We start from the raw sequence: 27,911 nt of genomic DNA on the forward strand, positions 1-27,911 counted from the left end.
TTCAACGTGAGACAACAAAAAAACAAGGATAAACATTATTTTAATGCAGCTTTTGTGATGTTGTACGTTGAAATAAACAAGGGTGAACACAACTAGAAACAGTAGAACTTGACACCTAAGAACATGGACAGCTAAGAACTTGTACAACTAAGAACATGGTCAGCTAAGAACTTGGACAGCTAAAACCTTGGACAGCTAAGAACTTGGACAGCTAAGAACATGGACAGCTAAGAACTTGGACAGCTAAGAACTTGGACAGCTAAGAACTAGACAGCTAAGAACTAGGCACCTAAGAACTTGGACAGCTAAGAACTTGGACAGCTAAGAACATGGACAGCTAAAACCTTGGACAGCTAAGAACTTGGACAGCTAAGAACTTGGACAGCTAAGAACTAGGACAGCTAAGAACTTGGACAGCTAAGAACATGGACAGCTAAGAACTTGTACAACTAAGAACATAGACAACTAAGAACATGGACAGCTAAGAACTTGGACAGCTAAGAACTTGGACAGCTAAGAACTTGGACAGCTAAGAACTTGGACAGCTAAGAACATGGACAGCTAAGAACTTGACACCTAGGAACTTGGACAGCTAAGAACTTGGACAGCTAAGAACTTGGACAGCTAAGAACTTGAACAGCTAAGAACTTGGACAGCTAAGAACTTGGACAGCTAAGAACTTGGACAGCTAAGAACTTGGACAGCTAAGAACTTGGACAGCTAAGAACTTGGACAGCTAAGACTTTGGACAGCTAAGAACTTGGACAGCTAAGAACTTGGACAGCTAAGAACTTGGACAGCTAAGAACTTGGACAGCTAAAACCTTGGACAGCTAAGAACTTGGACAGCTAAGAACTTGGACAGCTAAGAACTTGGACAGCTAAGAACCTGGACAGCTAAGAACATGGACAGCTAAGAACTTGGACAGCTAAGAACATGGACAGCTAAGAACTTGGGCAGCTAAGCACTTAGACAGCTAAAACCCATGTGTGAAATGTAATGAAGATACACCTAAACACGTGTGTAAAGTGTAAGGAAGTAACACATAAAACACGCGTGTAAAGTGTAAGAAAGTAACACATAAAACATGTGTGTAAAGTGTATCGAAGAAAGACGCTTGTAGATGTAGAGTTGATGACGTGTAATGATTAAAAGAGGTTCAAATGTTAATAGATTTTGAAAAGTTTAGAACTGTTTAATTGTTGATACATTTCGAAAGGTGTATATGGTATATGGTGGATAGCTGTTGAAATCTCGATACATTTGAATTGCTGATACCTGTTGAATTGTTGATAGCCATTAAACTATTGATAGCTTCATCTATTTCACTATATATTTTTTTTACAAAAGCATGCTAGACAAAGATCACCTTTAATTTCCCCCTCCTTACCTAGTTTAAAAAAAAAATCAACCATTTTTTTATTCCACTCCCAGAATCCCCGGTCTTATCTTCTGGTTCCCGCTCGTGTTGTCCAGGCCGTGTCTGGCAGAAGTGGAACGATCGAGAGACAGGTGCTCGGAGCGTGTAGGCGCGCGTGTTCAGGCAGGAGCCAGTGGCAAGGCCCGGCACTCGGGGGTGCAGTGAGTTCTAGCACTAGTGTGTGAGTTCTAGCACCGTGTGGGACTATGGTGGAAACTGTTTACGTCTGATTGTGTTTGATCTGCTATTTCTAGACATGCCCCGGTTCAAGGCAAGTACGTGTTACGGTCGTGCCTTAGAGGGATGAACACCGGGTGATCTAGTGGGGGAGAGATTAGGTCGACATCATCGCTGCCTGGATCAATTCATAAGTGGTCCAAGTGTTGTGGTGGTTGTTGTGGTGTTAGCTGTGTTGCCGTGGTTGTTGTGATAGTAAAAATGTTGCCCGTGCGGTTTTGAAGGTAGTAGTGTTGCCGTGGTAGTTGTGATGGTAGATGTGCATAAGTGGTAGTTGTGATAGTAGATGTGTTGCCGTGGTAGTTATGATAGTAGATGTGTTTCCGTGGTAGTTGTGATGGTAGATATGTTGCCGTGGTAGTTGTGATGGTAAATGTGCTGAAGTGGTAGGTATGATGGTAGATATGCTATGATAGATAGTAATTGTTCTGAGGGGATGAGTTGTGAAGGTCTATGTTTCGGTAGCTGTATTGTTATGTTAGAAGTGTTTTTTATTATGATTGAAGTATTCTGATAGTAGACGATGTAATGATGGTATGAAGGTTTATTTGATGGTAAATATGTTGATATGGTAGATGTGCTGTTATTATTTATAATATGTGATGTATTGACACAATGGCAGCGGCATTGAGATCACAGATATATCATTATGGTATATGTTTTGTGATGGCAAATTGTTGTGATTGTAAATGTGTATTAATGCTTAGTGAGTTAATATTATTTATTTACAAATATGGTTTAATAGGTACAAGTGTTTGCGAATTTATAATGTATTCATGTTGCCTTGATGGCGAATTTCTTAAAAGCACTGTGATTCCGACAATCTTACTATATACGTTGGCGAATATCTTAAAGAGGATATGTCTTAAAGTCACTGTTATGGCGAATATCTTAAAATATTTGTTACAGCGACCATCGATCACTCAGTAAAGCGGCCCTGATGCTATAATAGAATACATGTTCGTTTGAAACATCTTAGGCACTCTTCAACCAAACCAATATAACATTTTTCCTAGCATACACAATTAAAACAACTTCGCATAAAAACCAGCCTAAAATGTTTTAACGTTTGCCTATCGTAGATCTGCAGTTTCCTTAGCCTAGCCCTACGCCTATTTGATGAGCCTAGAGTAGTAACTACTCTGGAAAATCCACCTCAATACGCCTACGATCAAACAGGTGTAACACTGCCTGCATCAAACATTGACACAGTTACTATTTTTATAATTAAAATCTCACATCACAGCATTACCCCCACCTCTCAATGATCGTTATATACAGTGAGACAAATATAATCAGGAACTAGACTTTTAAATGAACGTTATATACAGTGAGACAAATATAATCAGATACTAGACTTTTAAATGAACGTTATATACAGTGAGACAAATATAATCAGGAACTAGACTTTTAAATGATCGTTATATACAGTGAGACAAATATAATCAGTAACTAGACCTTTAAATGATCGTTATATACAGTGAGACAAATATAATCAGGAACTAGACTTTTAAATGATCGTTATATACAGTGAGACAAATATAATCAGTAACTAGACCTTTAAATGATCGTTATATACAGTGAGACAAATATAATCATGAACTAGACTTTTAAATGATAGTTATATACAGTGAGACAAATATAATCAGGAACTAGACTTTTAAATGATCGTTATATACAGTGAGACAAATATAATCAGAAACTAGACTTTTAAATGATAGTTATATACAGTGAGACAAATATAATCAGGAACTAGACTTTTAAATGAACGTTATATACAGTGAGACAAATATAATCAGAAACTAGACTTTTAAATGATAGTTATATACAGTGAGACAAATATAATCAGAAACTAGACTTTTAAATGATCGTTATATACAGTGAGACAAATATAATCAGGAACTAGACTTTTAAATGATCGTTATATACAGTGAGCCAAATATAATCAGGAACTAGACTTTTAAATGAACGTTATATACAGTGAGACAAATATAATCAGAAACTAGACTTTTAAATGATAGTTATATACAGTGAGACAAATATAATCAGAAACTAGACTTTTAAATGATCGTTATATACAGTGAGACAAATATAATCATGAACTAGACTTTTAAATGATCGTTATATACAGTGAGACAAATATAATCAGAAACTAGACTTTTAAATGATCGTTATACACAGTGAGACAAATATAATCAGGAACTAGACTTTTAAATGATCGTTATATACAGTGAGACAAATATAATCAGAAACTAGACTTTTAAATGATCGTTATATACAGTGAGACAAATATAATCAGGAACTAGACTTTTAAATGATCGTTATATACAGTGAGACAAATATAATCAGGAGCTAGACTTTTAAATGATCGTTAAATGCAGTGAGCCAAATATAATCAGGACTTAAATTTTAAGTTATCTAATCCTAAGTAAAGGAAAAACAAAGAAACCAAATGATCGTTATATACAGCGAGCCAAATATAATCAGGACTTAAATTTTAAGTTATCTAATCCTAAGTAAAGGAAAAACAAAGAAACTAAATGATCGTTATATACAGTGAGCCAAATATAATCAGGACTTAAATTTTAAGTTATCTAATCCTAAGTAAAGGAAAAACAAAGAAACTAAATGATCGTTATATACAGTGAGCCAAATATAACCAGGACTTAAATTTTAAGTTATCTAATCCTAAGTAAAAGAAACTAAATGATCGTTATATACAGCGAGCCAAATATAATCAGGACTTAAATTTTAAGTTATCTAATCCTAAGTAAAGGAAAAACAAAGAAACTAAATGATCGTTATATACAGTGAGCCAAATATAACCAGGACTTAAATTTTAAGTTATCTAATCCTAAGTAAAGGAAAAACAAAGAAACTAAATGATCGTTATATACAGTGAGCCAAATATAACCAGGACTTAAATTTTAAGTTATCTAATCCTAAGTAAAGGAAAAACAAAGAAACTAAATGATCGTTATATACAGTGAGCCAAATATAACCAGGACTTAAATTTTAAGTTATCTAATCCTAAGTAAAGGAAAAACAAAGAAACTAAATGATCGTTATATACAGTGAGCCAAATATAACCAGGACTTAAATTTTAAGTTATCTAATCCTAAGTAAAGGAAACACAAAGAAACTTAATGATCGTTATATACAGTGAGCCAAATATAATAAAAAATTAAAATTTTAAGTTATCTAAAGCTAAGTAAAGGAAACACAAAGAAACTAAATGATCATTATATATAGTGAGCCAAATATAACCAGGACATACATTTTAAGTTATCTAATCCTAAGTAAAGCAAACACAAAGAAACTTAATATTTGAACATGTGAGATCAAGGACAACAACAGATAATCAACATCTAAACTTATCAAGGTGTTTCGGTTGTTGAAGTAGATATATTACGTTAAAAGAACTAGATAAGAAGATGCCGTACGTGGTGTTTATTCTAAGAAAGTTTTTGCCATATATTTGTAGGTGTCAAATCAATAATTTTAAAACTCGGACTTGGCAATTAATTTTTTAAAACTTCCATCCTAATTACCCTTGGCTCAATTAGCAGCTATTTAAATGTTTTTAAAATTGCTTTTTAAATTAATTGCTGTTAATTAAGGTCAGTTAAAATTCGAAGTCGGAAAATAATTCATACATTTAATAAGGAAACAAATACAAAATCTAAAAAAAAATGAATGAATACAATTTTAAAAATAATTTTTTCAGTGAATAGTTACGTCTAGAGTACAACATAATTTAACGAAAAAATATTTAGAGATATTTTAAAGACACTTTATTTATGAACTAAAAAGGAAAAACAAACATTTGGAAACCACTGTGAAAATTAAAAACAAAATTAGTGGAAACAACTTCAGAAATAATAAAAACAACACACATAATGTTGGCTACTTTTGATGTGAACTTTGATGTAAATGTCAAATGTTATCAGGAATGTTGATGTGTATAACGAACTGAAATATGATGTCTATTGTATAAAGTTAGGGTGAATTTTTATTTGAAATGTAAATGCTGATTTTAATGTATTTTGTAATGCTAATTTTAAATGAATTGTTAATGTTATTATAAATTTTATTGTGAACGTTAAATTTAAATGATAATGTCAATGTTATCATGAACGTTACATTTAAATGTTATTGTCAATGTTATTATGAACGTTACATTTAAATGTTATTTTCAATGTTATTTTGAACGTTACATTTAAATGTTATTGTAAATGTTACTGTGAACGTTAAATTTAAATGTTATTGTCAATGTTATTATAAACGTTAAATTTAAATGTTATTGTCAATGTTTATAACAATGCATCCGTAGTTATGGGTTTTAAGTTGTAATTATGGATGAATTTCTGATGCGCATGTTGCGATGGATATAATGTTAATGTGAATGTTGATGTGCATGTTAATGTTGATGGGCTTGTGAATGTTGATATTAATATTCGTGTTGGCGTGAATGTTCGATGCAAATGCTGCTGTTACTGTTGGTGTAAATGTTGATAGAAATGTTATTTTGAATGTTAATGTGAATATTAGATGCAAAAGTTGATTTGAAAGTTAATGCAGTAATATAAATATTGTTGATGTGAATGTTAATTGATACAAACGTTGATGTGAATGTCAATACAAAAGTTGATGAGAATGTTGATACAAAAATTGAAATTTTTTTTAAAACAAATGTTGATGGGAACGTTGATGTGAGTGTTGGATGCAAAGTTATTGTGAATGTTGATGCAATAATTGATGTAACTATTGGAACTCACCTGTTATATAAATATGGTTGATGTGAATGTTAACTAATACGAAAGTGATGTGAATGTTAATACAAAAGTTGATGAGAATGTTAATACAAAAGTTGATGAGAATGTTAAAACAAATGTTGATGTGAATCTTGATACAAAAGTTTATGTGAATGTTAAAACAAAAGATTGATGTGAATCCTGATACAAAAGTTGATGCAAATGTTAATGTGAATCCTGATACAAAAGTTGATGCAAATGTTAATGTGAATCCTGATACAAAAGTTAATGCAAATGTTAATGTGAACGCTGAGCTGAATGTCAGTACGAAGAGTACTTGAACTCAAACATCTTTTACCCCTGTACGTGTAAAGTAAACAAAATCTTACTTGTCGAATACCCCGACACTCCCCGAAAACATCAATCCTTCAAGTATTTTTATCCCAGTATTCGTTTTATGTGTGATGTCAAATATTCTTTTATCTTTGTAAACTTTGTAGATGGAACTCAATGCAGTCAATTAGCTGGCGTCAAGTGGGCAACGTGCTACAAATATTACACCTAATTTTATATTAGCCTATTAGTGTGTTCAAAGCGGCTTCAAGACAGGGAGAATTGTGGGTTAATGTTATCCAGGTACTGTGGATATCGTGTCTGCTCTGGATAAGGTGGATACATTGTGTGGACGGGAATAATGTGCTTGAGTTACAGTGGATCTAGTGTGTTACCAAGCAAGGTGGATATTTTCTGTGGAGAGGGTGACGGATTGTGAACAGCTTTAGATCGGAGCATAAATAAACCGTGCAGGCAGCGGACGAGGCCCAGTCGAGGGTGCCAGACTCGCAGAACACAGGTGGTCAGCATGAGTGGCAGGAAGCCGTTCCACAGAAATGGGGCGACGCCGGAGTTTAACATCGCTCTCATTGGTGCACTGGGCGTCGGGAAATCAGGTCAGTAAATTAGGTCAACGCTTGATCAGGACTAAATTAAAATGTTAGGTAACCCGACATGATCTAATACAATCAAGTCAAATGGTTAATTAGACCTGGTTGTTTGGTAGATTAGCAGAATAGTGGCAGCTTTAGCAGATTTGTGTCTTGTTTCAGTGTCTGGGCAGTCGGTTGTTTCCGGGTGTATTTTAGGGTGTTTCCGTAGTGCTATCAGGTATTTCCGGTTTGGCATCATTTTTTCGAATTTTTAAACTATGATTTCCGGTGCAGTATTTGAGTGTTTTCGATGGGAATATATGGGTGTGTCTTTTGTTACCTTAAAATGTTGAAGCATAAAAGTACAATAACTATTACAGACGACTGTAAAGGGTAAAGAATAGCGCCCCCCCCCTAGCACTTACCACTACATGCTGGTTTAAAGAAAACCGTCCAGCAGTGAGAGGCTGGCCCGCTATTATGTGGTTGTGTGGTTGGCCCTACATTATGTGGTTGTGTGGTTAGCCCGCCTTATGTGGTTAAGAGCTAGGCCAGCCATTATATGTTTGTGTGGTTGGTCCGTATTTATGTGGTTGTGTGGTTAGCCCTACATCGTGTGGTTGTGTGGTTGGCCCGCCATTAAGTGGTTGTGTGGTTGGCACGTCTCTATGTGGTTGTGTGGTTGGCCCTACATCATGTGGCTGTGTAGTTGGCCCGTATTTATGTGGTTGTGTGGTTGGCCCTACATCATGTGGTTGTGTGGTTGGCCCTACATCATCTGGTTGTGTGGTTGGCCCTACATCATCTGGTTGTGTGGTTGGCCCTACATCATCTGGCTGTGTGGTTGGCCCGCCATTAAGTGGCTGTGTGATTGGCCCACCATTAAGTGGTTGTGTGGTTGGCCCGCCATTAAGTGGCTGTGTGGTTGGCCCTACATCATGTGGTTGTGTGGTTGTCCCGCCATTAAGTGGCTGTGTGGTTGGCCCGCTATTAAGTGGCTGTGTGGTTGGCCCGCCATTAAGTGGCTGTGTGGTTGGCCCACCATTAAGTGGTTGTGTGGTTGTCCCGCCATTAAGTGGCTGTGTGGTTGGCCCGCTATTCAAACAGACGAGATGAAAATGTTATTGTTCCCTGCAAGATGCTCCCGATACCCGCCAGATGGCGCGCGGCAATTAATCCATAAAACCTGCCGTCTGCTCCGTGATGACGTGAAAACTGTACAGACCGGAAACACGCAGCAGACGTTGGATAGTACTGGCGTTTGTTTGAGTTGGGATGTGGTTTTTCACATTAAATTTCACACAAAATAGACACACACATAGACACAAATAAACAAACGGAAAACAAAGTAAACAAGTTAACGTACATATACATAAAAAAATAAATATACATGCACACAAAAGAATCGAAACGAAATAAAAATAACAATTTATCCATCCAAAAAATAACTCTTAACAAAAAGGATGTTTAACATTTAAAGCAGAACTAGAACTATAGGTAAACTATTGGTAAATACGTACTAGTTAGTTGTTTTTTTTTAAAACTAGCAATGATGTTTTCAAATTGTAATGTCCCTTTCTAATTGAAACGAGCAATGGATGTGAATTGAAAACTTTTGAAGTATGTTTCGGGAAATTTATACCCGTTTCATCATTACTTGCACGGCTTTTTGACGTGGGCCCTACAGCAGATAATTGTATTGATGCATACCTTTTGTCGAAGTCCCTTCTGATTTAGTCGATCCGCCACTGATTCCTTCTCGTCAACATAAAAACACCTTCAGTAAAATTAAATTTTATATCTTTTTTTTAAAGCTGGTATGCGATTTTGATGATCATTAATTTAAAGTTAATTACTTCTAATCCGTTATTTTATATTAAAGTTTTTTTTAACCAATACACAAAAGACACAATGCTAAATATCAAGGGCGTGTCCATGTTAAAAAAATACTAAAAATTAGAATTTCAATAATGTCGGTCATTTGGAGCAGTAGAAGTAGAGCCGATGTGAAATTTTTCGGTCACTACAAAACACATTTGAGTCCCTAGATAAAGAAAGCGTTGTAACATATAACAAAAAAAGTCTAATAATCAAGGGATTCTGATGAAGATGTGGGGTGGAAGATTTGGTGACCTTTTTTTCTGTAGCGACTAGCTCAGTTTTGTACTGTTGTACCTTTCTTTACTTCTTGTTTTTTTTTTGTCCACTGCCACTCGGCTCGGCGTCTTACAAGAAGAGTTGCATCTCTTTAAACTGGTTTTTTTTTGCTGTATTTTTTTTATCTTTAGTGGTGTCAGGGTATCACTGCAAACAAGTAATCACTGCTGTACAGCCGTAACACCCCCTATATTACAGTTTTACACACAAACACCCCATAAGCGCACATAAATCAGATGCAAAAACCTATTTTGAGTTATTAAAATAGCCGCCTTCAATATTTGAGGCCGTTAAATCGTAATTTTCTGTTCGTAACTTGAGTCAGCTATTAGTGGAAAATAGATAAATCCACCACTACATTTAAAAATGACAGATCTTGGTGTATTTATAGTGTACACTCATAAACGTACTTCTATACATTGTTAGATTTTGTGGTGTACATTTTTATAATGTACGTGTACACTGCTAGAACCCGTAAGTCCACATCTTTCAGTACACTATTGACACATAACCTATGTCGTGTACACATCCTTAAAATATACCATGTACAGATAAACAAATGCCGTGTACACATCCCTCAGTACATCATGTACACAAAACCCTACTTGACGTGAACACATCCCTCAGTACACCATGTACACATAACCCTACATGCCGTGTACCGACCCCTACACATAGATCAACACAACACCCGACTCAAAACACTCACCTGACTTTTAACAGCTTTCAAAAGTTGAGTTATTTGCACCCCACTGGGCACATACCTGGCTCAGAATCCCTCTAAAGATCGGCTCCTCACAGAAAAGCTGTTGAACATTTTTAACGATGTTGACATCCTACGCTTTCAAATCTTACCGGCGCTGTTGGCTAAGCTTTTGTTCATGTTTTGTTAAGACCCATAAAATCTTGCGTCCTGTTCAACTTGTTTAGGACTATTAGGACAAATAACCTCCAACCCCCTGCCAATTTAGTCCAGGATTATAGGATTATTTAACTCTCACATCTATATATATATATATATATATTTCTCTTCTTGGAGACCCTAGAAAACAAGCTGTAAGGCATAAATCAACCTCCCCCACCCCAACATAGTCTGGTGAGCTGTGGTTCACGCTAAATGTTTACAATCGTACAGCCGGGTTTAGTGACGCCTATTAGGGGCAGATAATTTAGTTTGAAACTATTTTAAACTTAGGGGAGGTAATTAAGAGAAGGCTGCTTTCACGGGGAGGGGGGGGGTGTAGGGTAGGGGTGGGGGAAAGGAGGGTTGGGGTGGGGGGTTATCGTCCTTAACGGCCTACTGATAGTGTTTTAAAGCATATATTTTCAGTGGCAGCATTGATACTGTCGAACTCACAAATTATGAATTACTGAAAAGTAGAAAATTAAACAACTAAATAGCGGCGTATGATACGCCGCGGGTCGGCTCGTTGTATTTAATTCTATTACTTTTTTCGGACTATTAGGACAAATAATCTTTAACGTGGTATGTCCTATTTATTGATGGTTTACCATCGCAATTGCTCTATTTGCTTAGGACCTATTAATGTTCATGACCTAACCAGAATTATGTATCTGTGTTTACAATTGCCATAACAACAAACACGGGAATTACGTCTATTGTATTCTTGTGCTTTGATATTGTTTATCTCTATCTATTATTAGCAACACTGTAACTGCGGGGCAGCTATGATACTTCAAATCAACACAAAAATGAATCGGGTCTTTCCGCCAATCCCCGACAATGATAACAGATAAGAAGACGCGTCAAGCTTGAGTCGGGAGATAAGGCTGAATGGGGTCTATTTGGGCCCGTTACCTGCGTCATTTGCGCTCTTCCTGCCAGCCTGGTGCCGCCCCTGCCTGCCTGTGGCTGTCGACAGGCTGTGTGGATTACTGCTGTTTGCTTTACAAATAGCTGAGGGGACGAAAACACGCTGGGGAAACAAAACACCTTACATGTGCCGTGTAGGCAAGTCATTTCCAGGGAAATTTGAGGTAGATCCGGCAGGCCCTACAGCAACAAGTCTCCCCGTGGTCATGTGACTGACACACGTGACAAGGTTTACCGAGAATCGTAATCAAACAGGAACATTTGGTTCACATCTAATTGGTTCAAATCTTATTTTATCTGTTGCCACTTTACGGGGCATGAGATAACGGAAGGTGGGAATCTGTAATGTAATCCGCTCGGTAGTGTGTCAGTCAGCCATTGCCCTACTTCTCTCCTTCACTGATTGGAATAGGCACTCGGACTCAGTGAGATGAGGACATAAAATTAAAGGCAGTCTCAGAGCTGACGCCTAAAGACCGACATTATGTGGGTCCGAATTAATTAATGTGGTGGTTAATAATTAATTAATTAGATGGCTAATAATCAATTATGAGCTGGTTCCTAATTAATTAATTTAATGGTTCTTAATTAATTAGTTTGGTTGTTGCTAATTAATTAATGTAGCGGACCCTAATGATAAATTTGGTGTTTCACAATTAAAATAAATTTGTGGTTATTAATTAGTCAATTTGGTGGTTCCTAATTAATTAATGTATCGGATCCTAATTAAAGTGTGGTAGATCCTCTTATATTAAGGCAGCGGATCTTAATAATACATTTGGTGGTTCTTAGTTAATTAATCTTGTGCTTCGTTATTAATTGACTGGTAAGTCCTAAATCCAGTAAATTATCTCTAAAACTTTAAAGACTATTCTTTGAACTCATCCTAGGAAACAAGGCCGTTCAAACCCTCAGAATGTATGTAGACAAAGAGTGGCGCTACACTTTACGAGCTATCCAATTAGTCTTCTTTTGAAGTTAACAAATTAGCGATGATCTAGGTTACGATTAGCCCAGCTCCACATCTGGGCAAATCTCTGTGGTCACACATGGCAGAAGTGTTCTGGTTCCCGACTCTCAAAGACGTAGTGACATGCAAACATTTTCTCAATGTTATTACACAAAATGTCATTTAAAAAAAACCCCGGGTAATGTTGATTGTTATACGATACGAGCGATGCTTAATGTCCCATCTTATCTTAAAGTAGGTCATTACCATCCATCTTGTGACGTCAACATCAGGTGATTGGCCAGGAGCACGTGCAGAAGCTCACGAGCTTTGACTGCTCAGCTTTAATCACACCTTGAAATTATTTTTATTTGAACGAAAAATATCTTAGATAGTTTAAAAAAAAATATCACTGAACTTGATGTATGTAAATGGTTTTAAAAATAATTTGAAATTTATTATAATAGTGTTTGGCTTTATATAACACTAGCTTGATACAACTCAGAAATTAGACAGGCTACGCTACCTGATAGGAAAAGGTGAAAACTACTTGGATAGAACGTGTGGATTAACGAAGAACAGTCTATGGAGGGGTAAAGTACAAAGTGGATGTGTGGGAAGATGCGTCACGTGACGGCAGAAAGGGTAGGGATTCGAACCAGGCTACATCAATAGAGTTAGGTTACACTCTCACCAAAACAAAATATTGTTAAAGATAGGCGTAGGACATTATCCGCCCCCCCCCCTCCAGTCAATTATCTATAGACAGTCCCCCCACGTCATGGCCTCCGCACCCCCCTCCCAGCAATTACCCCAAGCCAATTACTTCCCTGTCAAATTACCCCCCTCCCCCCACCAGCCCCCCCCCAAAAAAAACAAACAAACAAACAAAAAAACAACAACTGCAATATAACATTACCCCCGGTCTATTACCCGCTTCCGTACTTTAAGAGATAAACATGCTGTAAGTGTAGCTTAACATCTCTGTATAAAACATGCTTCACGGTATTCATGCTGGAATAGATGTAAGCTACCGAACGTTCCAGAAACATCGATTTTATTTTAAAACTTGTTGATAAAAGGTTTGAAATGAAACTGTCTACAGTAAGTGTTAGGTTACAATAGATTTGACTGAAAGACAAGCAGGTATTTTCCCCAGGGTGTGTTCTCAACACGCGAACTTATTGTTTGATTTGGCCAAGTTCCAGTCGTAACGAAAAACATTGTTGAACCACTTTAAACCTATCTTGTAGCTTCGTATAACCGTCTTTCGCTCCTTCGACACAGCTTAAAACCCCAGATGAAAAACATAAAGATACAACGCTGCAATAGTTCTTTTTTATGATTTAAACTTCTTTGTGTAATATCATCTTCTTTTTACTTTCTCGTATATACGAAGTATAGAGAAAGTTGTAATCGTGCAAAAAAAAAAATCGAGATTTTTACAAATCTCGACGTTTTACACCTCACTGATACGGAAAAACATAATTTTGCAATCTTGTCCGTATGTCTGTGTGTCTGTCTGTGTGTCTGTCTGTCTGTCTGTCCGTGTGTAAACACGATAACTTGAGTACCGTTACAGCTAGGTTGATGAAATTTCATATATAAGTATTTTATCAAAATCGTAGATCCGTATCAACTTTTTAGCGATTTCCGATAACCGGAAGTGGTACTTTTCCTACTTTGAATTTTTCAAAAGCCTATAACTTGAGTACTATTTCAGATAGATAAACGAAATTTCACATGAAAGTAAAAGATCTAATTCTCTACCATCTGTTAAATTTTGAGTAATTTCCGTTGACTGGAAGTAGTAATTTACGCTACTTCCGATTTCTCAAAAAACTAATGTAAATTTTAAAAGTACTAATAATATTGCGCACTATTATGCGCTTTTTTATTTGGCGTTCACTTGGTGTGCAATTAATTTGTCTACTAGATTTTATTATATTTTTAAAACTTTAAGTATTTAAAATGGATTAAAAATCATGTCTATAGCCCGAGTTCCCATCCCCTGTTATTTTACATAAGAATATTCGAGAAAGTTTAGGGGAGATCACTCCCGGTTTATTCCGTTCGTGATCAAGACACATAAAGCAGATACAGTAGAGTTCATTTGTTTTAATGATCTCAACATTCAGGGGGTAGTGTCGCCAGTACTATGCCCGGCCGCATTGATTTCCCTAATGTGAGATGGGTACCAATTACAGCTAGGTGGACTCAGACGTCAGTAGGTCTCGATGCCGGGATCCGAACTCGATACCCTAGTGTTATCATTCGTAAGCACTACCATGCGACCATTGTGTACTATACTGCCGATGTAATTATAGCACTCTGTTAAAAGCACAAACAGATATGGGATGTAACTTGTATGTCTCGAGAAAAAAAAATGTGTTTTACATCACGAGGTTGTTTAAACTTAACATGTACTACAGCCATTAGGCGAATATAGGGCGGCTATTTTTAGCAACAACCGAGAGCGGATGTGAGTTGAAATGTTTCAAATAAAAACCGGAAGTAGCAAAAGATGATATAACCCTTTTGTTACAGCTCGCACCCCGAGACCCCCGCCGTGCCTTACCTTTTGTAACCCAAGTCTGCGATACCTGAGTTCTGTAGCAGACGCCAGTCTACTGCAGGCGTTTCTGCTCTCTCTCCCGTAGCTGACGCTCATCATAACATAATCATAGCAGCAGCCGTGAGCGGGATCTAGGTCACACCGACGTGTCTACACATTTAATCAACAACACTGCTCACCCCCAAAAAATCTAGCACGCCTAAATCATACCCAAAGAACCGTATACAAAAAATATATAATAAATCTCAAAGGATGGTCATGAATGATATGGCACTTTAACACAATGCGCAATAGACCAGGCCCATTCAAATCAGAAGGGGCCAATGAGTACTGCAGACACTCTACAAAGCCACTGAGTACTATAGACACTCTACAAAGGACATCGGGTACTGTAGACACTATAAAACCACTACAGTAGACACTCTACAAATGACATCGAGTACTGTAGACACTCTACAAATGACATCGAGTACTGTAGACACTATAAAACCACTACAGTAGACACTCTACAAATGACATCGAGTACTGTAGACACTCTACAAATGACATCGAGTACTGTAGACACTATAAAACCACTACAGTAGACACTCTACAAATGACATCGAGTACTGTAGACACTCTACAAATGACATCGAGTACTGTAGACACTATAAAACCACTACAGTAGACACTCTACAAATGACATCGAGTACTGTAGACACTCTATAAAACCACTACAGTAGACACTCTACAAAGTCACTGAGTAGACACTATAAAACCACTACAGTAGACACTCTACAAATGACATCGAGTACTGTAGACACTCTATAAAACCACTACAGTAGACCCTCTACAAATGACATCGAGTACTGTAGACACTATAAAACCACTACAGTAGACACTCTACAAAGCCGTCCTATCAATCAGATTACTCGTGCTAGCGCGTGCTTAAGGAAAACATGTGTAGTGGTGGGGGCTGGTTGTCAGGTCCCTGTGTCTCAGTTTACACAAGAAAAACATCTTGAGGAGGGGGGGGAGTGATGTTGGGGAGGGGGGGGGGGGTGGATGGATTCGGCAAGGCAACAGAATTAGAAACATTTTAAAAAGTGTATCAGAGGATGTGTATAGTGGATATTGTAAAAGTTGTAGTCAAAGGTTTATACGCGAAGTTGTAAATGTTGCTGTTAAATGTTTATCAGGGAATCTGTAAAGGTTGTTTTCATAGGTGTAAAGAGGAGGTTGTAACTGTTGTTATGGGTTAATTAGTTAATTGGGGAGGTTTTGTGTGTTGTTATCTTAGGTTTGTTGTGTCTGGTTTTCTCTAGCCTCTAGACATATTTTATGTTTGTTTCGTTTGTTTTCCCTAACTTTTATACATATTTTATGTTTGTTTCGTTTGTTTTCCTTAAGTTCTAAACATATTTTATGTTTGTTTCGTTTGTTTTCCCTAACTTTTATACATATTTTATGTTTGTTTCGTTTGTTTTCCTTAAGTTCTAAACATATTTTATGTTTGTTTCGTTTGTTTTCCCTAACTTTTATACATATTTTATGTTTGTTTCGTTTGTTTTCCTTAAGTTCTAAACATATTTTATGTTTGTTTTCCCAAACGTCGACACATATTGTATGTTTGTGTTCCCTAACACCTGAACATACTCTATGTTCGTGTTCCCTAACACCTGAACATACTCTATGTTCGTGTTCCCTAACACCTGAACATACTCTATGTTCGTGTTCCCTAACACCTGAACATACTCTATGTTCGTGTTCCCTAACACCTGAACATCTATGCTCTCACTTTTCCAGCTCTGACGGTCAAGTACATCACGAGGAGGTTCATCATGGAATACGATCCTGATTTAGGTCAGTCACGTGACAGTTTCTACTAGCCTTGCCACATGGTTTGTTGTATAGACAAAACAAATCAGCATTTAACAACAACATTAGCAAAATAATAGTTAAACTAAGTTAAACCCGGCAGACAGATTATATCACTTTAAACACATCAAGTTAAACAACTACGTTCAGCAGTTCTACAAGTGACGTATAATCTCTTTATTACAATAAATTTGAAACAAAAGTTTCGATAACAACTAATATAGTGTTTTTATCGACCTTTTAACTAGCATAACAGGTGAATGATAGGTTTTAGAAAGCCATGTTAGTTTATATGTGTTATCCTTTAGCCACGTGAGCGGAAGTTGAAGTCACGTGATTTTCGCGCGTGCAGGAAATATGATTACTTAAAGAAAAGTTAAACTAACAGTAAATTGAATAAATAATGGAAGAAAAAAAAACAGCAATTAATCATCACTTTGTTGAATATCAAAACATGTCAAAGAATATAATCAAATATATTATTTTCTTATCCAGCTTTTATTTTTTTTTATGTACAAAATATTTAAAAAAAATGATAATTGGGTGAATTAATTAAAGAAAAATTGACATTTTACGAAGATCATAAACTTAAGTTCTCACAAAGAGTACTTGCGAAATTTGAAAGATTGTCAAATTTTTAAATTCTTAAATCATTGCGCTATCAATGTATATTTGAACTGGAATAAATCATTACCGTATTCAGTATAAAAATAGCGTTTGTTTTTCTTTTAGGAAAGTGTGTAGGCCCTACCAGGTGTCTCGATTTATAAACACACATTTTTTTTTAAAATTCAGAAACATAAAACATATAAAAAATGTCTTTTCAAAGACATGACAGGTGCAAGCATATTTTTTATTCAAAGACATAAAAGGTATAAAATTATTTCCATTCAAAGGCTTGACATATTTTCATTAAGAAACATGACAGGTATAAACAATATTTTCATTCAAAGACTCGACGGATATAAAAACTATCTGGAAAGAGAAAAACGATGACAGATGTTTTGACGGATCATCACCACAAGAACACATGCCAGATAAATATAGGCTTAACATATATGTGTTGATGTTAGAGCTAGTTAGTTGGGGGTTGGGGAGGGGGGGGGGATTCTAGAGGGGTGCAGAGTTCAATATCTGTAACATGACAGAACTTACGTCATCAATGGCAAAAAACCAAATAGATAGTAAAAAGATCACTGTGTAAGCGCTTTATTAAGAAACACTAACAGCATTATAATATGTCATTACAACATATAAAATATCTGTTAATTAATCTGATTCGAAATTACAAAATTAAGATGTTTTAAAAATGCGCATAATTTTTAAGTTTTCCTGAAGTTCAAAGAAGTTTAATCTAAATATAGAACTCAAGAGTCAGGCTAAAAATAGACCATGTTTCTCTCCTCTAGAGGGCACGTACACAAAACACGAGGACCTGGACGGTCAAGATATCATCGTCCACATCATGGACACATGTGATAAGGTCAGTAGCACATCATACATCGTCCACATTATGGACACATGTGATAAGGTCAGTAGCACATCATGGACACATGTGATAAGGTCAGTAGCACATCATACATCGTCCACATTATGGACACATGTGATAAGGTCAGTAGCACATCATGGACACATGTAATAAGGTCAGTAGCACATCATACATCGTCCACATCATGGACACATGTGATAAGGTCAGTAGCACATCATGGACACATGTGATAAGGTCAGTAGCACATCATACATAATCCACATTATGGACACATGTGATAGGTCAGTAGCACATCATACATCGTTCATATCATGGACACATGTGATAAGGTTAGTAGCACATCATACATCGTCCATATCATGGACACATGTGATAAGTCAGTAGCACATCATGGACACATGTGATAGGTCAGTAGCACATCATACATCGTCCACATTATGGACACATGTGATAAGGTCAGTAGCACATCATACATCGTTCACAATAAGGTCAGTAGCACATCATACATCGTCCACATTATGGACACATGTGATAAGGACAGTAGCACATCATACATCGTCCACATCATGGACACATGTGATAAGGTCAGTAGCACATCATACATCGTTCACAATAAGGTCAGTAGCACATCATACATCGTCCACATCATGGACACATGTGATAAGGACAGTAGCACATCATACATCGTCCACATCATGGACACATGTGATAAGGTCAGTAGCACATCATACATCGTCCACATCATGGACACATGTGATAAGGTCAGTAGCACATCATACATCGTCCACATCATGGACACATGTGATAAGGTCAGTAGCACATCATACATCGTCCACATCATGGACACATGTGATAAGGTCAGTAGCACATCATACATCGTTCACAATAAGGTCAGTAGCACATCATACATCGTTCACATCATGGACACATGTGATAAGGTCAGTAGCACATTATGGACACATGTGATAGGTCAGTAGCACATTATGGACACATGTGATAGGTCAGTAGCACATCATTCATCATACATCGTCCACATCATGGACACATGTGATAAGGTCAGTAGCACATTATGGACACATGTGATAGGTCAGTAGCACATCATTCATCATACATCGTCCACATCATGGACACATGTGATAAGGTCAGTAGCACATTATGGACACATGTGATAGGTCAGTAGCACATCATTCATCATACATCGTCCACATCATGGACACATGTGATAAGGTCAGTAGCACATTATGGACACATGTGATAGGTCAGTAGCACATTATGGACACATGTGATAAGGTCAGTAGCACATTATGGACACATTTGATAAGGTCAGTAGCACATCATACATCATACATCGTCCATATCATGGACACATGTGCTAAAGTCAGTAGCACATCATACATCATCCACAATAAGATCAGTAGCACATCATACATCGTCCACATTATGGACACATGTGATAGGTCAGTAGCACATCATACATGGTACACAATAAGGTCAGTAGCACATCATACATCATACATCGTCCATATCATGGACACATGTGCTAAAGTCAGTAGCACATCATACATCATCCACAATAAGATCAGTAGCACATCATACATCGTCCACATCATGGACACATGTGATAAGTTCAGTAGCACATTATGGACACATGTGATAGGTCAGTAGCACATCATACATCGTCCACATCATGGACACATGTGATAAGGTCAGTAGCACATTATGGACACATGTGATAGGTCAGTAGCACATCATACATCGTCCACATTATGGACACATGTGATAAGGACAGTAGCACAGCATACATCGTTCACATTATGGACACATGTGATAAGGACAGTAGCACAGCATACATCGTTCACATTATGGACACATGTGATTAGGACAGTAGCACAGCATACATCGTTTACAATAAGGACAGTAGCACATCATACATCGTTCACATTATGGACACATGTGATTAGGACAGTAGCACAGCATACATCGTTCACAATAAGGTCAGTAGCACATCATACATCGTCCACATCATGGACACATGTGATAAGGACAGTAGCACATCATACATCGTTCACATTATGGACACATGTGATAAGGACAGTAGCACATCATACATCGTCCATATCATGGCCACATGTGATTAGGTCAGTAGCACATCATACATCGTTCATATCATGGACACATGTGATTAGGTCAGTAGCACATCATACATCGTCCACAATAAGGTCAGTAGCACATCATACATCGTTCACATCATGGCCACATGTGATGAGGTCAGTAGCACATCATGGCCACATGTGATAGGTCAGTAGCACATCATACATCGTCCATATCATGGACACATGTGATAGGTCAGTAGCACATCATGGCCACATGTGATAGGTCAGTAGCACATCATGGCCACATGTGATAGGTCAGTAGCACATCATGGACACATGTGATAGGTCAGTAGCACATAATAAATGGTTTTAAAAGATTTTTCGTTTCATTATAGCAAGTTTAATTAATTGTTTGTATTGCGTTCAGGGTTTGTAATATTGTATAACTGGATTGTACAGGAGTCAGTTCTAGATTGACTTATTCCAAGCTGCACTTACTTATCTGGAAACTTTCTTATGTTATAACCTTCTTTTAAAAAAAATTCCAAATATTTTAAATTAAACTGAACAAAACCAGTTCAAACCTAAATAAAAATAAAAGCATGAATCTCTTACACACTAACTTTAATCTACCCACTTCATCTATACCCACGTATACTGATAGGCAGTGTTTCTTCCAGACGTTTTTCTCCGGGGAGGGGGGGGCGGACACTGTTAAAAGTATATATTTCTATATAAATTCCATTTGCGGGGCGTTATACTTTCTTCGGCTCTGCCCCCCCCCCCTCGAAGAGATGCCTGGAAGAAAGTCTGCTCCACTAATTTATCTAGCTTTAAGCTACCAAACCACCAAAGTTAAAGACCTACCCCTAAAATCTTGACACCTTCACTAACTTACCTAACTTAAAACTACCCTACTGCTCCCAAGTTGAAGACCTACACCTAACAAACATGAGATTACGATCTCAGCTAATTAAAATACCCAGCATCTTGTTTCACTGATTCTGCAGTCGTGTTTTTATACGTCACAGACGTCATTAGAGCCAGCACGTCCTGCACTGACGTCTTGTTTACGCAGCTTTCAACCGTAATTACCAGCTTAGGCTTGCAGATTTGAGAAAGTCGAGTCAACAAACGGCGCAGTCAAACCTTGCAAATTGAGTTATCGTCCCTGTGTTGTGATGGCTTCAATATACTGTATGGATTGCTGTTCCACCCAGATACTATGTGCATAGCTTTTTCCACCCAGATACTATGTGCATAGCCTTTTTACCAAGATACTATGTGGACAGCTTTTTGCACCACGATACTATGTGGATTGCTGTTCCACCAAGACACTATATAGACAGTTTGTTCTACCAAATTACTATGTGGATAGCCTTTTCCACCAAGATGCTATTTGGACAGCCTATTCCATCAAGGTACAATGTGGATAGCCTTTCCCACAAACATACTATGATGGTAGCTTTCCACCAAGATTTATATGGACAGCCTTTTCCACCCAGCTACTATTTGGACAGCCTTTTCCACCCAGCTACTATTTGGACAGCCTTTCCCACCATGATACTATGTGGATAGAGTTTTTCACAAAGCTGTTGTGTGAATTGCTTTTTCACTCCGAGAATGAATTGGTTGCTTTTCTACTAGGAAAATTTATTTAAGCGGTCCCCAACTTGATTGGACCATCCCCCAATTTAAAGTGTCTTGCAACGGGTCTCAACTGGTTGGTTCTCAACGTGGCTGGGCCATCCCCAAAATTAAGGTGTCTTGCAAAGTTTCCCAAATAGATTGGACAATCCCCGAAGTGTCTTGCAACGGGTCTCAACTAGGTTGGACATCCCCCAAATGAATCTAGATTTCTCCTGCAAGCCAACCGGTGTTTTACCTTGCACCCAAGCACTCACCTGGTACTAGTGATAAAGGTAAAAACCTGACAGCCCTAAGCTCTAGCACTAGAGAAGGTAACACCCCCTGGGACTTTTGTCTGCTAGAATTTTCTTGTAGAGATTTCCAAAGTTCCATTAGACACGTGATCATATCTCTTATATCTATTTAACATATAGATTGCTCAAGTCGAAATTAGTTCGTTTAAAAAATTCTTTAAGGTTGAGTTTTAACGTTTTTACACTGTGCCTCTAGAGAGTACTACAAGTCTAAAACTTGTGAAATATCTTCTCAAAGCTCCCTTAAAATAGTTTATTAAAAGAATTTGTCAGCAAGCTAAGTTTAGCTCAGCGTGCGTCCGATTTTATCATTTTAAACAATACACCCATTATTCCAAAAGCTAACATTCTCATATTTTTCTCCTTCTATTTTATCGTGAAATCTGCATCGCACACGGCGTCCATTCTTTTAATACCCTGGTACTTCATTTGATTATAAACAAACATCCGCCATTTCTAATGATGTCATAAGTACGCTGTTGAGGCAGGCTGTTTTCTGGGAGATTAGAAGCCGAGATATGGAGAGAGAAATGATCAGAATCCAGGGGAAGATAAATACGTGATGCATGCACCTTTCACCATCTACCTCCCCTTCCCCCTGACATAGTGATAGCAGGTGTAAAAATGAACTACCTGTTCACATTAAGATTTACAACGCACATTGAAAAATTCAACAACGGTTTTCATGGTGTGTTTTTAAAAACAAAACTGGAAAAACATTCCTTAGAAGACGAAACACGATATCCAAGGTCTCTAGAAGACAATACAGCAAAGTCTTAGGTCTCTTGAAGACAGGACAGCTAGGGCTCAGGTCTCTAGAAGACATGACAGCAAAGGCTCGGGTCTCTAGAAAACAGGATAAGGTTTCTAGAAAACTGGACATCAAGGTCTAAGGTCTTTCGAAAACAGGACAAATTGTATGGTCTCTAGAAGACAGGACAAATTGTATGGTCTCTAGAAGACAGGACAGCAAGGTCTAAGGTCTCTAGAAGACAGGACAGCAAGGTCTGAGGTCCATAGAAGGCAGAATTACAGTCTTGCGAATCATGTTTTAGGCCTAATGTTTCCACTAACACAAACCATCTAATATATTAAACATTAATTACCACCTAATTTATTACATCACACCAAATCGTGTTCAACACATATTCTCGTAGAATTCTGAACACAACCCACCCACGAGTTACTTATAAAACAATTCTTACTCGTACATTGTTAGAAGTAAGCTAGCATTACACATGTACCTGAAGCTATCTGTAAGTTTAGGCCGATTATTACATTCTGTAAGTTTAGGCCGATTATTACATTCTGTAAGTTTAGGCCGATTATTACATTCTGTAAGTTTAGGCCGATTATTACATTCTGTAAGTTTAGGCCAACTATTACATTCTGCAATTGTAGGCCTACTGTTATAGTCTGTAAATGTAGGCCTACTATTACAGTGTGTAAGTGTAAGCTTCTATTACAGTGTGTAAGTGTAGACCTATCATAACTGGTACATAAAGTCACAAAAGGCCTACCATTACACATACATTAATCCTCACAGACCAAGACAGACAAAAATTATCTGATCTAGAATGCTCTACAGTTTGTAGAAAGACATGGACAACAACATGAGCAATAATTAACAAATGTTTTACTTGGTTAAGTCATAACAAACATGGTATTAATTGTTTAGAATTAACCGTAGTTTTGATTAGTGAACCTTCGTGCTGCTATTAATTACTGTTAGAGAATTCTTATGAATTGAAAATAAATGATACTGATGTGCAAAATGTAAAATTTTAAATTTTCTATTTAAATCTAATGTAAAATTTCAAATTTTCTATTTAAGTTAAATCGAATGTAAAATTTCAAATTTTCTATTTAAATCTAATGTAAACATTTCAAATATTTCTACATAAATCAAATGTAAAATTAAATATTTTTTTTGACGGAGCTTAGGAGGACTGTGACCCAAGCAGATACTTGAAGTGGGCCGACGCATTTTTGATAGTTTACAGTATAACCAACAGACAGACCTATGACGTGGCCAAGGAGTACATGGAGAGTATTTCTATCTACCTCAAAGGTCAAGGCCGAGAATGCCCACTAGCTCTCGTGGGCAATAAAATAGATTTGGAACGTTACAGGTGAGTCCATATTATCAGGTGAGCATCTGGTAGAGAGAATCGGCGCTTCTTGGCACCGTGTGGGGGGGGGGGGGGGAGTGGTTTCGGAGAAGGTGTGGTTGTGGGAGTGATTTATAGGGGAAGAGTGGTAGGGAGTAGGAGTGGTTGAGTAGGTGGATTGGGTTGGTTAAACTAACCTAAACAGGTGTGTTGTTGTATTCATTAGAAGATTAAAGGTTGATAAAAAAATTTGTAGCAGGTTCCTCTGAATAAAAGATGAATTTAAAAAAAATGTAAAAGGCGAATGTGAGATAAGAAGTGCGGCACCTGTTGTAGGTGTTACAGATGTACAGATCAGGTGGGGGATTAACAAATCAGGTGGGGGATTAACGTACTTATTTGTGATCCCGCTAGTAGCTCATCTAATGAAATATTTAATTGAGTGATTAGGTCTCTAGTTGAAGTTTCTCTATTTAAAGTTATAACACTGCGACCTCATCGTCGGCCCCGCACTCTAAATGGACCCATTTGGCTCCACGAGTGTGCTTTGATCAACTTCCTCCATTCCTCTATGTCCTCCGCCATTTTCAGCTCCCCATCCCAGCGGTAGACCCGTCTAAAGTTACCTTCTGATTGTACCACAGATAAAAGTAACCTTTACCTCGTATAGATCCGTCTGGTGCTAGATTGAAGGCGCTGCTATTACTGGAGATCGAACTGTCCATTACAGAACATACAGCATCACATGAATTCAATAATCAAATAATATCACGTGACTCAGATTTAAAATATTCAATTTATTAAATCATACGCCGGCAACCGCTAGTGTGTGTTATCTTGTCAGCTTTCACAAGGTAGGATAAACTTTTGAAAGAAGCGTTACTCGCATCTACTATCTACAAGTAGAATATCTGGGTCTTTAAGTTGTAACTAGCAGAGCTCGTACATTTAGAAGATGGTTAAATACATTGGGGGGATGGTCTGAAAAGTTGACCGACTTCGTGATCTGTGAGAGAACTAAAAAAAAGTAGGTCAACTCAGGGTAGGAAAACATGGCTCCTGTTGTTGTGTCCTGGCTTAGATAAAAATAATCTTTGTGTACACATTCGGTGTTTTAACCTAACTTCGAGGTAATTGAATTGAAATTATAACCTGCAGATGGTGAAACTGTACATGAAATCAATTGCGCATTACTTTACTCTCACTCTGTGTGTGTGTGTGTGTGTTGTAAATAAATTGAGTGTTTGTAATTGGCTTCGACTCTTTGAATTCCGATTAATAATTAAAAATCTAAACATTATTCAGTGTTTTAAATATATAACAACCGTACTATCATATAAATATAACCTCTCTCTCCCTGTATCTCTATCTCACACTCAAACAGACAGGTGAATAAATCTGAAGGAGCGTCCCTAGCAACCGAGTACGACTCTGTGTTCTACGAGACGACAGCGACGGAAGAGTACGAGCTAGTGGAGAAGGTCTTCCACCGGCTGATCCAGGAGGCCCACCACGACAAGTACGGTCACATCATGCAGCCCGTCTACATAGCAGACGACCGTCAGGCCCACTGGGGGCCCCAGCAGCAGGCCCAGTCCCAGATGACCCTACAACGGAGACCCAAGTCTCCCAAAGGCGCCACGGACAAAAAGGACGAGAAAATACAACAAAAGAAAACTTTGAACAAATTCTTCAAAATTTTCAATTAACATCAACTTTTTGCCGTATGGCAAAACTAAGTAACGATGGATAGCAATTGCCAAAGTTTATTTATAGAAGAAAATTGCTAGGCTCAGTGTATATTATTAACATTTCTATTTATATCAACATATCATTTGGTGAATGTGTACAAAGCGAGAACTCGGTATGTAGACTACACATTTTTTACCGCTGTACTCAGAAATTGCACATGTTCACGATTTTTAAGTACTTTAACTTTTAGGCGGATTCTTAGCTAGTGTGGACGATAATATTTCTAGAACATTTTCATCGAATCCATAGAGAATTGATCTCTACCTGGGAGCAAATATCGCTGTTGCATTTACTGGTGTAGACCTGAACAGTCTCTTCACCTGTCGTTACGGTGCTGGGGAAAATGTTTGCTCTAAACACAAATAGCGAAACACGTTTGGAATGGGAACCGTGTGACATTTCACGACATCTTCATAACATGACATATGTCAACAGATGTCAGCTGATCAGCTAAAATATCAAAGCGTTTTCAGCCGATCCTAAGGGAGGTAGGTAGCTGACATTTAACACGCAGCAAAAATGTCAATGGATTAGGGAAAAAACGTTTCCATTCACGTGCTTCAGATAGCATTGTTTAGCAGTGCTAGGAGCTCCTTTTTCACGTGCATTGTGAGCGTGTGAGTTAAACTCATATTTCATGCCATATAATATTTCATTTGAGATTTATCCTAAAAATATGAGTAACATTTTTTGTTCATGCGGAATGTTTCTAAAATATGGTCACGTACGCATTAGTGCTACCACCCTAGCCACACGTAAAAATTAGTGCTTGCCACACGTACGCGTAAGTGCTACATACACATTAGTGCTACCATCTAGCCACACATACACGTAAGTGCTACCATCTAGCCACACGTACACATTAGCACAACCACCGAGACACACATACACACTAGTGCTACCATCTAGCCACACGTAAACACTAGTTCTACCATCTAGCCACACGTACACATTAGTGCTACCACTGAGACACAAGATCACCACAACCCAGTAAAGAAAAAAATCACTGCACGTGAGCGAGTACTCAGCCCCAGACGCACACCAGTTCGTGGTGAGCAATAACGACGTTATTGTTCGATTCGTTGGCCAGAAACTTATCCTCTTGGAGTGTTTTCAACGGCACGTGCTTAACACGTGTGACCACTCACACAATCTTACACTGAAGATATCGAATTGTTTGCTGAACTGCAGCAAATCAAAGCAGAATGAACTGGATATGCTACATATCTTATGCTGATCATGTAGTGTATGCTATTATGTAGCATACAGGTATTGTATGTTATGTTGCAGCATATAGCAGGTGCATGGTATAATGTAGTCTACATGTAGTGTATGCTATGAAATGGCATTATATATATATATATATATATATATATATATATATATATAGTGATGCAGCATACAGAAAGTGTGCGCTACAAAATAGAGCCAGCAGCTTGTGTATGCTGTTAAGAAGCATACAGCTAGTGCATGCTAAGAAGAAGCGTTAAACTAATGAGTGCTTCAGTGCAGCATACGATATGGAGATCTTACACAGCGTGAGACCTTGTATCTAAACTGTACATACAATTTAATCAGCTGATGTAATTATTGTAAACAATATTTTATCGTCCAATTTTTGATGCCTTGTTCTTTGTGTGATAGAAATTTTAGACGTGTTTATTTGTAGCTTTTGTATTTTTTAAATTTTAAGGTTAATCGGGACAGAGAAAATGAGAATATAAGATTAAGGCTAGCTGAAGGAGAATATTTAGAGATGTTAGAGAGATTAGGATGTATAGAGGACAGATGACATAATATGTATGTGGGTGATC

At 37.5% G+C, this 27,911-nt stretch overlaps 1 protein-coding gene across 2 annotated transcripts; it reads left to right on the top strand.

The window, feature by feature from the left end:
• The first annotated feature begins 1,508 nt into the window (after positions 1 to 1,508).
• LOC131943853 (ras-like protein family member 12) lies at positions 1,509 to 26,935 on the top strand. Of its 2 annotated transcripts, none has more exons than XM_059304139.1 (6): positions 1,509 to 1,695; positions 6,912 to 7,361; positions 16,638 to 16,694; positions 18,119 to 18,192; positions 24,179 to 24,366; positions 25,730 to 26,935. In XM_059304139.1, the coding sequence occupies exons 2-6, from the start codon at positions 7,274 to 7,276 to the stop codon at positions 26,052 to 26,054; spliced, it is 732 nt and encodes a 243-aa protein (XP_059160122.1). In that variant the 5' UTR covers positions 1,509 to 1,695; positions 6,912 to 7,273; the 3' UTR covers positions 26,055 to 26,935. The 2 variants fall into 2 exon arrangements, with proteins under 2 accessions (XP_059160122.1, XP_059160123.1); XM_059304140.1 differs by having other exon boundaries at positions 1,509 to 1,601.
• Positions 26,936 to 27,911: the final 976 nt, after the last annotated feature.

The sequence above is a fragment of the Physella acuta genome, unplaced genomic scaffold (genome assembly GCF_028476545.2).
Source record: "Physella acuta isolate Inbredline_101_S28 unplaced genomic scaffold, ASM2847654v3 ptg000470l, whole genome shotgun sequence".
NCBI lineage: Eukaryota > Metazoa > Mollusca > Gastropoda > Physidae > Physella > Physella acuta.